Below are 16,744 nucleotides of genomic sequence, written 5' to 3'. Positions count from 1 at the left end.
CAAAGAAAATAAAAGATAAATAAAAGGCAGAGGATAAACAGACAGGATGAGAGAATCTGGGAAACTACTGTCTATGATCTACTTACATTTGGACATTTGTTTCCTTTCCATTTTGCGTAATTAACGATGTCTTGTCAGTTTGTCAAGACACAAGATGCATGCATGAATGTCAAAAAGACCCCAACCGTGCCATGCATCCTCTTAATCTTTGGTGCCGTACGTTTTGGCCTTGTTGATTCTCCTCATCTGTTCTAACAACTGAAAACAAACCCATCATCACATAGATACCTGATCGACCCTGTCGTCAGGTTAGTTCCCATAACAACTAATCAGATTCAGAAACAATTATAATTAATCATAGAGTCGAATAGAAATTTTGTCCTTTTGATGCATCTCTGTTCAGTTTTGTTATGATAGGAGTACGTTGCAATTAACTAGTGGTTTCATGGTAGCATTTGATCCAGTAGTTCAACATCCACATGCTAGCTAGTTCTGCCACTGCATCAATGAATTGATGCGGCAAAATCTCCTAGTCTTAGAGTTGTTGCTATACACAAATAAATTAAACCAATCAATCTCACATGCTAGCTCGTAGTGCCACTTGGGAGAGGGTCGCTGGATCCCATGATTAACTGGAGTATCTCATCCACCAAATCCCTTGTTATTACGCGCTACTGCAAAATTAGTCTGTTGGCATCGATCATGTGGCTCGGCTACTTGTTTATGTCAGTCTTGCCTATTGACTGATTGCGTCGTTCTGGCCGGTTTCATGCATCTAACTTGTTTGGAAAAATTTATATGGTCACACTGATTGGTACCAGCAGTTCTACGATTTTAATCACAATTAGTTGTCTCTTCTACGCCTGCTGACTGCTGTTGTGTTGATTCTCTGATTATTAGTTTCGCGTCCCTTCTGCGCCACATGCATGCATGAGAAGCCAAAAAGAAACCTGAATTTTGCAAAGCTAATCTTACATGTAAGTACTATCTGCATACCATAAATCCAAACTGACAAATAGTTTGTGTGGAGCTATATATGCCATTGTCCTGTTGCAACTTGCAACCTGTCCAACTATATATAAAATGTTTAAGTCAGAGACAGTGGTCCGCCATACGGAGTAACAATTATCAAATAAAAGTCGCCATTTAGTCGGCATATACGTAAACCGGCCAGCCTCTCGTTTTCCACCTCTGTCCTGTCTAGACTCCTCGCTCTTGGCAGGAGATGCCCTAGCTAGCTCTGCCATGGTTGTAAAAAAAGAGAGAGGAAAAGATAAACAACTAACCCAGTGTGTGAAAACAACTTGAGGAATGGTCAATCTGTCCTGATTCTCATGGGGCATCGATCTACGCATTTCTTAATTTGTCTAGGGCTATCATCTGTTTGAATAATCATTTCAGATGATCAAGGTAGGGGAATGGAATGCTAACTTATGCTTGGTTGTCTGCGGTTTAGGTGTGGTATTAAGACGATGGGATCATTGTTTATCCATCTTGACCACAAGACATGCAATTAACTCCTGTCTGAGGGAGACCTAATATTCCGTGACGATGTTCCGTCACAAGTCCAAGCCTCTGTCTGGCTGGGAGCTTACAGGTTCTTGGTTTGTGATTGAAATCTCTAGCAGTTTGTGAGATTGTAAAGTTTGGCTGATTTGACTATTACTGGTTCATCGCCCAAAGCCGACATGTGCTACATTTCCCGACTCATCGAAAATGTTTCAGTAGTCTGAACAGGGGACAGGGATACAAGACATTGTACTAGATGAGGTCAACAATGCATCCAGCTCCACGGGCAAGACGGACAATAGCAGCTCTGCTCATTTTCTTTTGCATACCAGCAGAACGGGAGCTTGAGCTTCTATGCATGAGGAGACAAGGGTTTTCAGATAAGACAGGACGTACAGCTCGGGAAGCTGAGACGAAAGCTTCTCGTTCCTGCTGTGCTGATCAGCCTTCTAGCTACTAGTACTGTGCAGCGGTATAACTGTATAGGAACGGCAAGGGCTTTCTCAGCACAGTGCAAGAGATGTACTCCGTATAAAGCATTCAATGTTGCATTGCCTTGCTTGGACCGTAGAGCTCTCGGCGCAGTAGTCAGTTGGCACAATGTACATGAGATAGACAAGTCGAGGGTCCTTGGGCTTGTCTTGTTACGACAAGCTTCAGAGTTTCTTTCAGCAGATGTGGGAGACAGAAAGGAAGGAGGAACAGGGAGGGAACTGGGGGAGAGAGAGAGAGGGAGGCAGGCGACAGGAAGAGATGGCGACGGCGGACGGCGATGTGCCGGCCGCGAGCCGCTACACCAGTTGCCTGCTGCAGTGGTCGGCCGGCACGCGCGAGACCAAACAGTGCAGCAGGCTGGGAGAAGCCGAGCACTGTGAGTCTGTGACTGTGACCATCACCACGCTGACGGCGACAACGACGGAGGACGACGACGCGATTGGCCTAGCGATTCTGGGCCAGACGACATTTAAACAAAAGACGGGCCGAAGGGCCTTGAACTGGCGAGTGAAATTGTGGAGGCCCGAATTGTTTTGTTTGTGCTGGACTAAGGCCCATTTAGTTCTACGCGACTTCTCTCTCACTCAGTTTTTAGGTAGAGCCCAGATGTCGGCAGCATATTGGGCCGGACATTTTTTTAGAGAAAATTGGGCCGGATATTCTTACCCGTTCAACCCTCTCTTCTCCCCTCGACCTGACGTCGACCACCCCTCCGGCCCTCCCACCATCTCGCGATCTACCCGCCGCCGCCGCCGATGGCTTTCGCCGCGCGGAGGAGACTTGCCATCAGCCTCTCCGACCACTTCTCCCGCCGCCTCCACCCCTCCATCTCGCACCTCATCCCGCCCGACCACGACCGCTTCGAGAGCCCCTCCTCCTCGGCCGCCTCGCCTTCACCTCAATCACCACCCGCAAAGCCGTTCCCCTCCTCCCTTGCTCGGCCGTCGAGATCCCGAGCCCTTACCAGCCTCCCCATCCCCTTCGCGCTCCATCTCGCGGCCCACCGTAACTTCTCCACGACCTCCTCCGCATCAGCACCAGACATCGATGTCGCGGCAGACATGCTCACCGACGCCGCCTCCTCGGTACCGGTGTCGGAGCTGCTCTCGGGCGAGGTGGTTTCCGCTGCAGCCTCCGTACCCATGCCTCCAGCGCCGTATGCGGGGGAGGTGGCTGCCGCAGCAGCCGAATCGTTTCCCCCGGTCGCCGCCATGCAATACCTCCTGGATGCCGTGCAGTCCTTCACTGGCCTCAACTGGTATGCCTTCGTTGGTGCTGCGCAAGGTTTTAGCTTTGGTTTCTTCCTGTAAACGTCCTGCAATGTGGTTCCATCTTCCTGCTCGGTGATGTGTAGGTGGGCTACTATTGCGCTGACGACAGTGCTGATCCGGTTACTGACAGTCCCATTGCTCATCAACCAGTTGAAGTCCATGATGAAGTTAAATGTAATGCATGCACTTCAGAACCTTATCTTCATAGTAAATGCTCTATTTTCACTCATGTTTGTTAATAGCACAGGTCATATGAGAGCGCACAAACTTGTACAGTTTATCAAATTCGAACCTAAACGTCTGAAACTTCCCAAAATCGAACTTGAGTTTGGTGAAGCAAAGGATTACACCTTTCTGTGCAATTTCTACTTATGCTGATGCTAGAAAGTAGAAACACAGCATATTTCTCGATGGATACATGTTGTTTTGGTGTATTTTGAATATAGCTATCACAAAAGTGGATTTAAAGTGAACTTTTTGTATGCTTTAAATTTTTAGTATAGTTAACCGAGGAAATCTCAAACCCAACCCTGAAACGGAACATGCAAATTAAAGGCGTGCTGCTTCGGGCTGTGGCTCAATGTTCTCACATCCAACAATCTCTAGCCTAAAATAGCCAGAATGGAAATAATTTTGGGGGAGAGAAACAATCTGATTATGGCGTTTGCTCTTGAATCATGACTGACGGCTGTGAATCTTCACATTACCATAAGTGTCCAGTTGTGGGCTTGTGGATGTAAACATGTAGTTAAAGGCATTAATAAGAAACATCATACCGTGCAGTGAGTTTTTGAAGGTGCATGAAGTAAATCGTAGGAAGTCATTCTGTTGCACTTGAAATTCTGAAATTCAAGAGCTCCTCCAACTCTAAAAGAGGAAGAGCTGTTGGATATTCCTTCTGCTACGTATTCCTTTTGCTATGTCATTTTGCTAAGCAGACTTAAACAATATGATGCAGGACTTGAGACCAGAAATTGAAGCCATTAATGAAGAGATGCGAAATGTGAGTACATTTTTTTTTTCAGTTAACCTTGCAGTTTACATGGTATTTTTGTAGGATTTATTTACTGGGTATGCTGATGTTATGCCTTTCAGTCAACTGATCCAAGATCAATGGAAGTGGGGAAACAGAAATTGGGTGAGCTATTCATTAGGTGTGCAGCTTTATATATATCTGAGTTTTTATTTAATTTCAAAAGTGCAAGTTACTTTCTTGTTTCATTTCTGCATGGTTTCAAATATTTGAGTATCAATGTTACAAATTCATCATTTTACCAGGCCTATTCAACACCTCGAACTTATATTTATTCCTTTAATTGACTAGCTTCACATAAGACTTTTGGATGTTATTTCCCTCATGCCATCATCTGTGCGTGCAATATGAAAGCAACCTCCATTGTCCCAAGTCACTGAACATCTTAACTAACTTGACCGCCCCTTCGATTAGCTTTTGCAATTACTCTATTCTTCCTCTTGTCATATAAACTGGATGGGAGATATTACTAAAATAATTGTTTCATTGCTGTTTTTTTTCAGACATGGTGTGACTCCATTTACACGATGGAAGGGTCTATTCATACAGGGGACTATATTCATGACCTTTTTCTTTGCTGTAAGTTTACACCACTTTGTTACATCCTGAGTTCTAATCTGTAATTTCATTGTCACCGAATTATATAGTATTATGTAGCAATAGCATTTGCCTTGTTTTTGCTACTTCTAACATCTTGTGTTTTCTATTCCAATTGTAGATATCTAACATGGTTAAGAAAGTCCCTTCTCTTAAAGGGGGCGGAGCATATTGGTTTACTGATTTGACAACTCCTGATGATCTTTTCATCCTCCCAGTGTTAGCATCACTGTCATTTTTGGCTACAGCAGAGGTTTGCATTATGGCCGCTGTAATTCAGGTGTCTTATCTATTGTTTTGTTTTCAAGATATTATTTTTTATTCCAGCTCGATATGCAAGACGGCAGGGAAGGAAATCCTACGGCAAAATCATTGAAAAAGTTCTCCAGATTTTATGCTGTTATGTTTGTTCCATGTACAATAGGCTTTCCAAAGGTATGTAACTATGAACTACTCAGAATTTTAAGTATCAATTTACTGTTCTGTTTGCTTCGTTTACAATGAGCTTTACTAGGGTACAAAACTCTAAAAATCACTTTATAAGAAATTTTCTATAAGGGCTAAAAAATATTTCAATAAGGGCAAGCTCTCATTCTGGGTACTCCCTCCCAAACACTAGATGTGGCCCCTCAATAAATGGATGAACTGTCTGCAGGGTGATTTGGATATGTACTGCCATAGCCCCTTGACGGGGAAAGTCTACCCAGTACTTCTCTACAACCACAACCAGAATTAGGACTCTCTGTTCTTCACTGCAACCGCTACCAGAATTAGGACTCTTTGTCCTTCTCTACAACCACTACCAGAATTAGGACTGTCTGTACTCTTCTACTACCATGACTGAAAGTTATGGCTGCCTACTTTTTCCATACATTCAAAATAATTTCAGGGGAGGTGTATTAGGGTCTTCTAAGATCATCTAGAAATGGGTTAGAGAGGAAGTCTATTTTGTATTGTACATTTTGGGGCAGCCATTAAGATTTTGCTACTGCTCTAGAAGCTACGGCTAGTTGTTTTAACCCAAAATACTGTCAAAATATTCTGGGCTATTTGTGGTGCAAGTTTTGCTAGTTGTTCCTACTTCCTAAAAAGTCTAATACTTATCATGAGGATGATCCAAATTTAACATTCACTATCATCCCAGATATGCTCAGCTTTGATTACCTTGGAACTACAGCACCATGATTTGTACATCTGTGCTGCAATTAATCTTTTTTTTCTTTTACAGGCTTATTTTTTTGTCTTTGTCTCATCTAGCTTGTTCTATCTTGTATACAGTGTTGGTATGTTACTTGCCACCTTGGGATCTATTGTGTATTCATAGTCTCTTCCTATTCCTTTACTGATAAAAAATATCTTGCTTTTCTCAGTTATCCAGAAACCAGCCATAAGACTATGGTTGGATCTTCCTCCCTTGGAATCTCAGCCCACACCTGCACGAATGCAAGCCTTAAGTCTCTTTGGTGAACCTAAGCCAAGTCCTGGAGTTTATTCTCCTATCGCAGACAAGGAGTGCAAGCAATCTGGAGTTGGTTCTCCTATCGCAGACAACGAGTGCAAGCAATCTGGAGTTGGTTCTCCTATTGCAGACAAGGAGTGCGAGCAATCTGGAGTTCATTCTCCCATTGCCGACAAGGAGCACAAGAAATCTAGCTCTGTGCTGATTGACCGTATCAGAGATCTTGAGAACAGGGCAAAATCTAGAGGTGAACCTCTAGAGTAATTCCTGATTTTTGTGCACTTGGAAGTAAAGAAGCACGCCTCCTTTTGGGTTTTGTAACTTCATGGTGGGGGGAAAGGATACCCAGTATGTGTGCATTGTATTGAGGTTTGATTTGGGAGAGGTGGCTGTTTTTCAGATCATGGGTCCACTATCGTTTCAGTGAATAAATTGGAGCAATTCTGGCATCTGTAATTGTTTCGTAATGCAATATAACCCAAGTAGCTTAACAATAGCATGTTGTTCCTTGGATTAAGCATAGTGATTCTGCCGAGCAGCACCAACCAGTTGTTTTTTCCCTTAATGCTCAAAACTCAAAATCTACACTTGTATCTGTAAGTTTGTAATGTTGTGTACTTTTGGAGAACTGAAAGTCTGACGTGACTTATGAATTTTCTCCGTTACTGTACTAAAATGTTGGAGAGAAATCAAGTTCTGACGTGATACAGATCCTCCCCGTAGTGATATAGTATGGCCTCCTGCTACAAGTCTGGCATTGTAAAATAGCCACGTAATATAAGGTGGTGATTGACAATATATTGTAATAGAAACTAGAGATGATTAGAAATAGCCTTTAGATTGATGGACGGAAGGAGTGTTCGTCTATGAAAATGGCGTTCTTCATCTACTCGAGATGTGATAGAATTGCTTTCCTACTCACAAATAAACAAGCCGAGAAAGCTAGGGTTCCTGTACACAGCTCAGTCCACCTCTTGAACGGTATTTGCTGGCTGATGATACAAACAAGCAATCAGGCCAAGTTTTGAATTGAAACCTGTGAACTTGAAGGACGCATTAATATTCATGTACTCCCCCGTTTCAAATTATAAGTCATTCCAAGAATCTTGGAGAGTCAAACTTTTTCAAATTTGACTAAATTTATATAACAAGATAATAACATTTACGATACCAATTAAGTATCATTAGATTCTTTATTAGTTATATTTTCATAGTATACCTATTTGATGTCATAAATCTTTGTGTTTTTCTCTATATTTTTTGTCAAACTTTGAGATGGTTTGACCCTCCAAGATTCTTGGAATGACTTATAAAATTATAATTTGGAACAGATGGAGTACTTGGTGAACAGCAGCGAAGTCACTAATTATCTGTCAACCTTTGCTTTCGCTCCATTGCCATTTTACCGATGTCATTTGACCATGTATAGAGTACGTTGTCCGTGTGCATATGGCTTCCCTCTTTTGCTTGACCTGGCAAATATAAACGTGCCGAGAACATTCAGCAGCTCCTCTCAGCTCGCTTTCACCATAAAACTGATTAATAAATAATTGTTTATCTCCTCTTCTGATAATTGATATAGATATCCTCCTGCATGTGTTGAGCTAGGTTCCAGTCCAAAGCACAAGTAGAAGGCATGGCTCATTCAGCTCATATGAAAGCAACAATGTGCCTACCTGCCCCCTAGAAATATCAACAAGACCTCGTTTGGTCAATATTTTCCAGGGAATCAACGAGGACGTAGTCGTCTATCTTTCCCAACTGACCAAACACGTTCAGCCCTATATTTGCCATGCCAACACTCAACAAGGCACGAGTCATGCTGGGCCGGCAGTTAGTTTGTAGCGTGAGCAATGACACCAGGTGTCTGTCGCACAACACGCTGCCATGGGATTTGTTTACCCGTCATGCATGGATCGAGCCCTGAAAGCAAAAGGGATAAAAAGCAGAGGCAAGGCCCTCTGTTCTACGGATGCAGCCATCAGCCTTTTTTTTTTAGCCTTTGTAAAGCATCTATCCACTGATTGAGGGGGTTTGTTAAAATTTGATTGCTTGATACTACGTACTTATACATACACAATTTTTCATATATAGGGGTTGTATCCTTGTAGGTACAAATAAAGAAAATGTGATGCTCTGAAAGCATGACAAATCTTCTCTCAACTTCTGAGTGTGGTAGTGCCCACAAAATAAAATACTGTTAAATTAAAAGAAGAGAGGATAATTAAGTCGCTGTGCAGAAATGATTGGAGCAAGCCGGGCGGACCTACCAGTGAATCGTAGTATATATATGGTTTGGTTTCGTATATGAATGAGCGAGTGTGATGCGTGATGTGTTCAGAGAGAGAGAGAGAGAGAGAGAGAGAGGCTCTAACGATGGAGTATATAAATAGGGGTGGCAACACAGCCGGAGCACGAGGTACAAGAAAATGTGGTGCGCCATTTGAAAGCATGGGAAGTAATTACTCCCTCTGTTCTAAATTATAAGTCATTCCAAGAATCTTGGAGAGTCAAATTTTTTTAAATTTGATCAAATTTATACAACAAGATAATAACATTTACGATACTAATTAAGTATCATTAGATTCTTTGTCAGTTATATTTTTATAGTATACCTATTTGATGTCAAAAATCTTTGTATTTCTCTATATAATTTTAGTCAAATTTTGAAATGGTTTGACTCTCCAAGATTCTTGGAATGACTTATAATTTGGAACGGAGGGAGTACGACCAATGCCTTAGACTAGTGAAATGTCAAATTTTGCTCCCAATTTGATGAGAGTGATGTTTTTCTTTTCAAGAAAAAAAAAGGAAAGAAACCAAAGTATTGTGCGAAAGAATGTAATGGTCGAAAGTGACCTTATGTGAATGAATCAAGCAGTGTCAGTTGGTGTATGCACACGTAGTTTAATTTACGGTAATAACTGGAGAAGGCAGGTCGGCGCAGCCGGACGTACTCGTTTGAATTATGGTTTCGTGTACGTATGGCTTAGCGATAGCGCGATGGCATCATGTGATCTGTTGCGCTGGCCCTGATGCACACAGCTGCTTCAGAGGCTAATTAAGATCATTAGCACCCACATATTCTATTACTATTGGTAGAAAAAATAATCGTCATCAAAGTACTGAACTAAATTTACCAAATTTAGATGCGTCCGGCCTCCACCATGCCCAAGCAGCAGCCAAATTATCCTGTAATCCGTCCCCTGGTACACACACACACACGATGTTCACGCCAGTCAGTGACTAGCTCGTGCTCGTTGACGCATCGTCGTCAGGCATCTAGTGGCATCTATCCACCCATGCCAGCATGCATGCATGATTCCTGACCAGAAAACGCAGCAAGTTGGGCGGCCATCTTGTTGGCTTGCGCGCGGCCTCCCTCGCATATCTGACTGCTCGTGCACATGTCAAGAGATGAGATGGTGATGGTGATCGCCTCGCACCAAGAGAGTCCTGGTGCCTGGTGGGTAGCTGGTCCTCCCGCACCCAATGCAATTATCCGGAGGACGGCCAATATCTGCCTGCCGGCCGGCGACGAGTCAAACACCAAAACGCAGAGCAGCAGGCAGAGATCAAGTCTACGGGTGGGGTGCATGGTGGCCCACCCACCAACCTCTGACCCCGACCCGGCGCGCCTCCTCCCCGCTATCTATATATAAGCAGCAGCGGCCGGCCACACGGCGAGAGGAGCTAGCTAGAGACCACCGGCACCAAGGCTAGCTGCCTTCCGCCACCAGCCCAGCAGCCAGCAAGCAAAAGGCAAGGCAAAGCATGTGGGTGACGTCGATGCCGCAGGTGTGGGACGAGGAGGGCGGCGCCGACGCGGTGACCCCGGCGCCGGCCGCGGCCATGCTGAGCTCCCTCTCGGGCTGGCTCTCCCGCACCGTCCAGCCGCAGCCGCCGGCGCCCAGGGTGTGCGGCACCGAGGGCGGCCCGCCCGTGACGGCGACCAGGCTCCGCCTCCGCGACGGCCGCCACCTGGCCTACTGCGAGACCGGCGTGCCCAAGGACAAGGCGCGCTTCAGGGTCGTCTTCTCACACGGCTTCACCGGATCACGCGAGGACACCGTCAGACCCTCACAGGTAACTAATTATCACTTGCTTAATAACTAAGTAAACAAAACTGCAAACCAGACTAGTATTAATTAGCTAAGGGGAAAAGTCTATATAACCCCCACTTATCGGCAACCGACTACTTAACCCCCAGCTGTCGGTGTCCCGTACGTCTTTGGATTGCACTTGCACTCGGAGGAAAAGTCCCGGTGCCGCACAGCTAGCTCAGACATGGACGTGGGCACTTGCAGGCTGCAGCCAGCCGGGATCGGATTCCTATCCTTGGGTTGGGTGGTAGTGGTAGGTCAAGCACCGTTTTCTCTGGCATGGCGTGCCGAACTATCGATCTGCCCCACCTCCGCATACCTTGCTTCTTGTACGAACCTCTCAAGCTTTCTCCAGGACGTTGATGGTTGGCCGGTCAAGTTATTAGTTGCCGTTAGCTTGGAACATGATCCAACAACCGAAAGAAAAAGGGTGATATTTCTGAACCATTGTGTAGGACTACCGGCCGGCTGCAGGCTGCTACAGTTGTTTTTTTCTTTTACTTTTTATCTATATTGAACCAGCTGCGTCCCACTAAGTCATAGGATCCTCTTGTTTACAAGGGTTGGGGATGGAATAATCTGTGCCCCCTTTTCTTTTGCCGTAGTCCTTGTTTAGTTGCATAATTCAAAATTCCAATTTTTTTCTCGGCACCTGTATGGAGACTTAAATCTAGACAAAATAAAAAACGCATTGCACAGTTTATCTGTAAATCGCGAGACGAATCTAATGAACCTAATTATGTCGTATTTAGACGCTAAATTGCTACAGTAAACAATCTCTAATGACAGATTAATTAGGCTCATTAGATTCGTCTCGCGATTTACAGACGAGTTTGTAATTAGTTTTGTTATTAGTCTATATTTAGTACTTCAAATGTATAAAGATTTTCTTTTAAAAACTTTACACGAGCCAACTAAACAAAATCTTAGTTTTTTACAGCCTTTGTGGCCGGGAGACAGGTTCGGGTTCTAGAACGGGGTCGCAGCAAGGACAAGATCACAAGAAGATGCGGATGCGCGCACGCATCCGCGGAGCTGACTGTGACTGCTCACGGTCACAGCATCCATCCATCCATCTTGCAGTTTCCGATAGATGCATGCACGCATATTTTCCTGGGTACTCCACAGTCCACACATATGTTGCTACAGTAGTATCTTGAGCGAGCAATGGACAAATGGGAATTTCGGAGCCTGCCTGCGCCTCTAGAAGCTAGTAGGAAGATTGCCAAAGCTGTCGTCTTGTTAGCTTTGTCCTTTTGCCTTGCGCAAAGCAGTCAGATCCTGCGGAATCTTCTCCTCTTTCCCCTCCTAGGCTCCTACAGTCCTACTATATACAAAGGGTAGAGTACTTCTTTTTCTTTACTCTAAAAATCAAGCACTAACAAAAAAAAAAGAAAACATGAACCGTTCACTTAATGTTCATGTGGGCGCCTGCTCGTATGTCAGATCACAGTCTTGAAAAAAAAATTACTACAGTGGATTATCTAATCCAATGCTGAACGTGGGTCTCTGACAGCACCAAGTTTTTATGGCGCGCACTTTAGTTATTTCAAAGTCGTCACACCAATTTTCTTATTACAAAAGTTCAGAAATCATGAGAAGGTTTCCAAGCAAACCTTTGCCCTAAATGCACATTATTTTCAACCTAAGGTCTGTTTGGATGCGATAAAGTTAAATGCTAAATTTTAGAACATATTATTACTTCTACACATGCTAAAATCTTAAAGTCTTGGTTAAAGCTAGTCTATCCTATTAGTACTCTGAGCTAGTGTTAAAGTTTATCATTTTCACCGATTAGCACTGGATTCCAACAGGACCTAAAGCAAGGTACGTTAGCTCACCCAATCAGTCCTGAAACCACATCTTATCCCCCCAGGCTTATCTTCGCTTAGTCAAGACGTCCGTGTCATACCCCTTGCTGATTGCTTCTCGCCATTATTCGATCACTGTTTGTCCACATGCAAGCTCGACCGAACTAGTAGTAGCTTAACAAACACATGAAGCAACGACCTGTCACAACCCTCCACAATGGTGTACTGGTGCCCGCCTACCTACCGGCTACCTCATCGATCGATCCGGCCGGGCTCGTGTTCTAGATGATCTGCAAGCTGTCCAGCTCCGTGGAGAAAGAGGAAATGGCAGCCGCGCCACGGCAACCAAGGCCGGATCGTCAGACCTCCCGTAGTCACGTTTCGCCGCCCAAAGTTAATTATCAGGAGTAATCGCTGCCAGCGAGGCAGACCAGAGTCCAGAGACACCGCCCGCCCCGTTGCCTCCCAACTCCCATCCATCCGTCTCCTTGGGCAGTTCCGACTCGGGCGCCCGCCGCCGCCGCGCCGCAATGGAGCTGCTGGCCAAGGCGCCCGTGCTGCCGTGCTGGGCTGCGCCGCGAAGAGGCAGACCGGGCTGGGCTCCGTCGCAGGGGCGCTGGGCAGGTGGATCCGCCTGGCCGTGCCGCCGCCCAGGGCGTGCGGGACGCCGGGGGCCCCGCCGGTGACGGCACCCAGGGTGCGCCTCAGGGACGGCCGCCACCTGGCCTACGCCGAGTCCGGAGCGCGCAAGGAGGACGCGCGCTTCAAGGTCGTCATCTCCCATGGGTTTGCGGGCTCCCGACTCGACACTGTCCGCGCCGCGCCGGTTAGTACTCCGCTCTCGCCGGCATCTCGCCGTTCCTTGTCGTCGGCGGCTTTCGTTGTGTCGACCGATTGCTCATTCTTTTCACGCGCGTGGGAATGTGGATCTCCACTGAAAAGCTCGAAGCTTTTCTGGATCTTTTTTCTCCCCAAATTATTGTTCAATTGTTCTTCGCCAGTGCGCTGGGCAAATTAGCTGCATTGTGTCTGTGATTATGCAGTTTCATCCTCGTTGTAGGGGACTTAAATTGTAGTTTCATCCAGCACATTGGCTTTTAGCAGTGTACTGTAGTATGAGATATTCAGATGTAGAACAGTTGTTGATTTATTCCATGGCATCCCTCCTCTGCATCCACTTTTGAGCAGCTGGGAAGTCGCTACCAATTAATTTCTGTCGGTCGAAATGAATTGCAATTCTAGCCTGTCAATCTGCATCCACTTTTGAGCAGAGGCTTTTAGGGCGCGTTTAGTTCCCAAATTAAAAAGAATTTTGTTGTCAAATCAACAGTTTGGTCAGATGTCGAGAGGATTTTTCGGACACTAATTAAAAAACTAATTTCAGAACTCACCTGGAAACCGCGAGACGAATCTTTTGAGCCCTTTGACCGCATCATTAACACAAGTGGGTTACTGTAGCACTTATAGCTAATTATGCACTAATTAGACTCAAAAGATTCATCTCGCTGTGTACATCCAAACTGTGCAATTAGTTTTGTTGTTTAACTACATTTAGTATTTCATACACGTGTCCAAAGAGAGTGGCACAAATTTCGAGGTGAAAATTTTTGGAACTAAGGGCGCTAGTTCCCAAAAATTTTCACCTCGAAATTTGTGCCTCTTCCTTTGGACACGTGTATGGAGTACTAAATGTAGTTAAACAACAAAACTAATTGCACAGTTTGGATGTACACGGCGAGATGAATCTTTTGAGACTAATTAGTGCATGATTAGTCATAAGTGCTACAGTAACCCACTTGTGCTAAAGATGCGGTCAAAGGCCTCAAAAAATTCGTCTCGCGGTTTCCAGTTGAGTTCTGAAATTAGTTTTTTAATTAGTGTCCGAAAAGTCCTTCCGACATCTGATCAAACTGTTGACTTGACTTGACAGCCAAAAAAATTTAGTTTGGGAACTAAACGCGCCCTTAATCAGAGGGAAAGCTAGGTCCAAACGAACCTGTCAATCTGATGATGACTAATGATCAGAACGCATACCTGTCAAACTGACAACGAAGAAAAAAAATATCTTGTTGACCTTGAACGCATCATACGGCGGTGCCCCCTTGAAAGTTCTTTGTGTTGCTGTGTCAGTGCGATGTAGGAGTACTGTGATGTCTCAACAAACTTTGAATTCTACTGTTCTTCAACACTCTGAATGACTGAATTCTAAATTTGTAATATTGTGGAAAACTTTCAGGAAGTGGCCGAAGAGCTGGGCGTGTACATGGCGGGCTTTGATCGCGCCGGGTACGGGCAGAGCGACCCCAACCCCAAGCGCTCCGTGAAGAGCGCGGCGCTGGACGTGGAGGAGCTCGCCGACGCGCTGGGGCTCGGCCCCAAGTTCTACCTGATCGGCATGTCGCTCGGCTGCCATGCCGTCTGGGGCGCCCTCAAGTACATCCCCGACAGGTAAAGCCAATTCCAACAGATGCCTGGTCGTGTAGAGGGGAATTCCTAGCTAACAGAGTATGCGCGCAGGATCGCTGGTGCCGCGATGATGGCTCCGGTGGTGAACTACTGGTGGCCGGGGTTCCCGGCGGACCTGGCCGCGGAGGTGTACGCCAAGCAGGAGGTGGGCGACCAGTGGGCGCTGCGCGTGTCGCACCACGCCCCGGGCATCCTCCACTGGTGGATGGAGCAGAGCTGGCTGCCCACGTCGACGGTGGTTGCCGGCACGACCCCGCTCCCCAACAAGCTCGACGCGGAGATGCGGAGCAAGATGATGGCGGACGGGACGTTCCAGCAGAGGAAGGAGCAGGCGACGCAGCAGGGCATCCATGAGTCCTACTACCGGGACATGATGGTCATGTTCGGCAAGTGGGAGTTCGACCCGATGAGCCTGCCCCAGCCGGCGTGCCCCGTGCACCTGTGGCAGGGCGACGAGGACGGGCTCGTCCCCGTCGTGTTGCAGCGGTACCTGGCCAGCCGCCTCAGCTGGGTCAACTACCATGAGCTCCCCGGCACCGGGCACTTCCTGTCGTCGGTGCCCGGACTGGGCGACACCGTCCTCAGGACCCTTTTCGGCTGATGCAGATGCAGCAGCAGCAGCAGTTTCGGAAGAACACATGGCAAGTATGGACGGGTGCTAATTATTATTAAACCTATACTACTCCAGTATAGTAGCGCCGTGGTGCATTAGTTTCATTTGTTGTAAGGCCAGTTCGTTGGTTGTCGCTGATTATTACAGCGACGGTAATGATCATGAAGATGATATATAGAGATGATGCAAGGTCGCACCGCCTTCGAAGTACTATTTGTTCGTTCAGAATTCTCATGTTTAAAGGGAAGAAGATATCAGACACTAGTATAGATATGTTTTGAAAGGAGGAAAACCGGAATTTTGTCCATCGTTATTTATCTTTATAGATTATTGATACCATAAATATTATTACTTTTATTATCTATAAATTTGATAGTTTTACTCAGCATAAATGAGTGAGTCCCACATCATTGGGAACTGAAAATGGCCAGCCACAAGGGAGTGAGTAAATTCTCTCAATGCCGCTGAAAATTAAACTATCCCTTCAATACCATCAAAATGTAGTCCATCCCTTCACTACGACTTAAATTTTATTCCAATTCCTTCAATACATCGTTGTTATATTTCGAGAAAAATACCGTGAAAACACTGTGTAACAACATGAAAACTTATAGGTTAGCTTGATTTGACAAAACAACACACGGAGATAAAAACAAATAATGGCCCGTGACCAACCGCAGAAGGAAAAAAAGAATTGAGTGATGACATCTTTAAAACAATACTCGAGTAATGGTTAGTAATTCCATTATTCATCGCATCGGCGATGGTTCCGCGAACATCATCTAAAGGGGTACGATTTATTAGCTGCAGGTGTAGTTACTGTTTTGGGCTGTATATTAGGCTCGTTAGCGCGTGTGATATATAATTACATTCACCGGCCACCCAAATTTTATGAGAAAATTACCGTCATAAGTAGTAGTTCCACCAAAGAAAAAAGGATATGCCTGCATGCAAACAGAGACAAAAAAAATGACATCATACAGTGCAAAATGGTTTCAAACTAAAAAAATATATAAATCTTAAATATATATCCAAATTAAATTCTAATTACACCATTATCTTTCTTATGACAAGGTCTTCAGAATAAGACCACACTTGCCTAGGTTTGCACTATATTTTTTTAAAAAAACAATACAAAATAATTTTGGCGGGACATGCATTGAGATGTCGTTCAATTTTGCAAAACAACTCAAACTGACATGAATCCAGATCCACAAGCTCTTGCTGCTGCTGCTGCAAATGATCCAGATCCAGAAGCTGCTCCTGCAAATTGAAGATGTAAATGGTGGATATTCAATGCTACCATTTTGTTTTTTCTAATCTCTCAAATGCATTTGCTCGTTTCCTCATTTTGATTGGTGTGGCTAGTCATCCTGTTAGTAGTAGT

At 45.1% G+C, this 16,744-nt stretch overlaps 2 protein-coding genes across 2 annotated transcripts; both read left to right on the top strand.

The window, feature by feature from the left end:
• Nucleotides 1–2,696: 2,696 nt before the first annotated feature.
• On the top strand, nt 2,697–7,022 carry LOC120692003 (mitochondrial inner membrane protein OXA1-like). Its single transcript, XM_039975216.1, has 9 exons — nt 2,697–3,262; nt 3,359–3,449; nt 4,234–4,278; nt 4,371–4,429; nt 4,812–4,887; nt 5,027–5,158; nt 5,233–5,340; nt 6,134–6,188; nt 6,276–7,022. Exons 1-9 carry the CDS (start codon nt 2,760–2,762, stop codon nt 6,626–6,628), a joined length of 1,422 nt encoding a protein of 473 aa, XP_039831150.1. The 5' UTR covers nt 2,697–2,759; the 3' UTR covers nt 6,629–7,022.
• Nucleotides 7,023–9,891: 2,869 nt separating this feature from the next.
• LOC120692004 lies at nt 9,892–15,700 on the top strand. The gene is made up of 3 exons (XM_039975217.1): nt 9,892–10,450; nt 14,515–14,726; nt 14,796–15,700. Exons 1-3 carry the CDS (start codon nt 10,139–10,141, stop codon nt 15,343–15,345), a joined length of 1,074 nt encoding a protein of 357 aa, XP_039831151.1. The 5' UTR covers nt 9,892–10,138; the 3' UTR covers nt 15,346–15,700.
• Nucleotides 15,701–16,744: the final 1,044 nt, after the last annotated feature.

Source organism: Panicum virgatum, chromosome 9N, assembly GCF_016808335.1.
Source record: "Panicum virgatum strain AP13 chromosome 9N, P.virgatum_v5, whole genome shotgun sequence".
Classification (NCBI taxonomy): domain Eukaryota; kingdom Viridiplantae; phylum Streptophyta; class Magnoliopsida; order Poales; family Poaceae; genus Panicum; species Panicum virgatum.
Note: the sequence above shows the minus strand (reverse complement) of the source record. Positions and strands in the feature narration are given on the sequence as shown.

Coding starts and splice junctions, on each gene's coding strand:
- LOC120692004 (XM_039975217.1), top strand. CDS start 10,139: ATGTGGGTGACGTCGATGCCGCAGGTGTGGGACGAGGAGGGCGGCGCC. Junction 10,451..14,514: donor ACACCGTCAGACCCTCACAG/GTAACTAATTAT, acceptor GAAAACTTTCAG/GAAGTGGCCGAAGAGCTGGG. Junction 14,727..14,795: donor CTCAAGTACATCCCCGACAG/GTAAAGCCAATT, acceptor GTATGCGCGCAG/GATCGCTGGTGCCGCGATGA.
- LOC120692003 (XM_039975216.1), top strand. CDS start 2,760: ATGGCTTTCGCCGCGCGGAGGAGACTTGCCATCAGCCTCTCCGACCAC. Junction 4,279..4,370: donor TTAATGAAGAGATGCGAAAT/GTGAGTACATTT, acceptor TATGCCTTTCAG/TCAACTGATCCAAGATCAAT. Junction 6,189..6,275: donor CTATCTTGTATACAGTGTTG/GTATGTTACTTG, acceptor TGCTTTTCTCAG/TTATCCAGAAACCAGCCATA.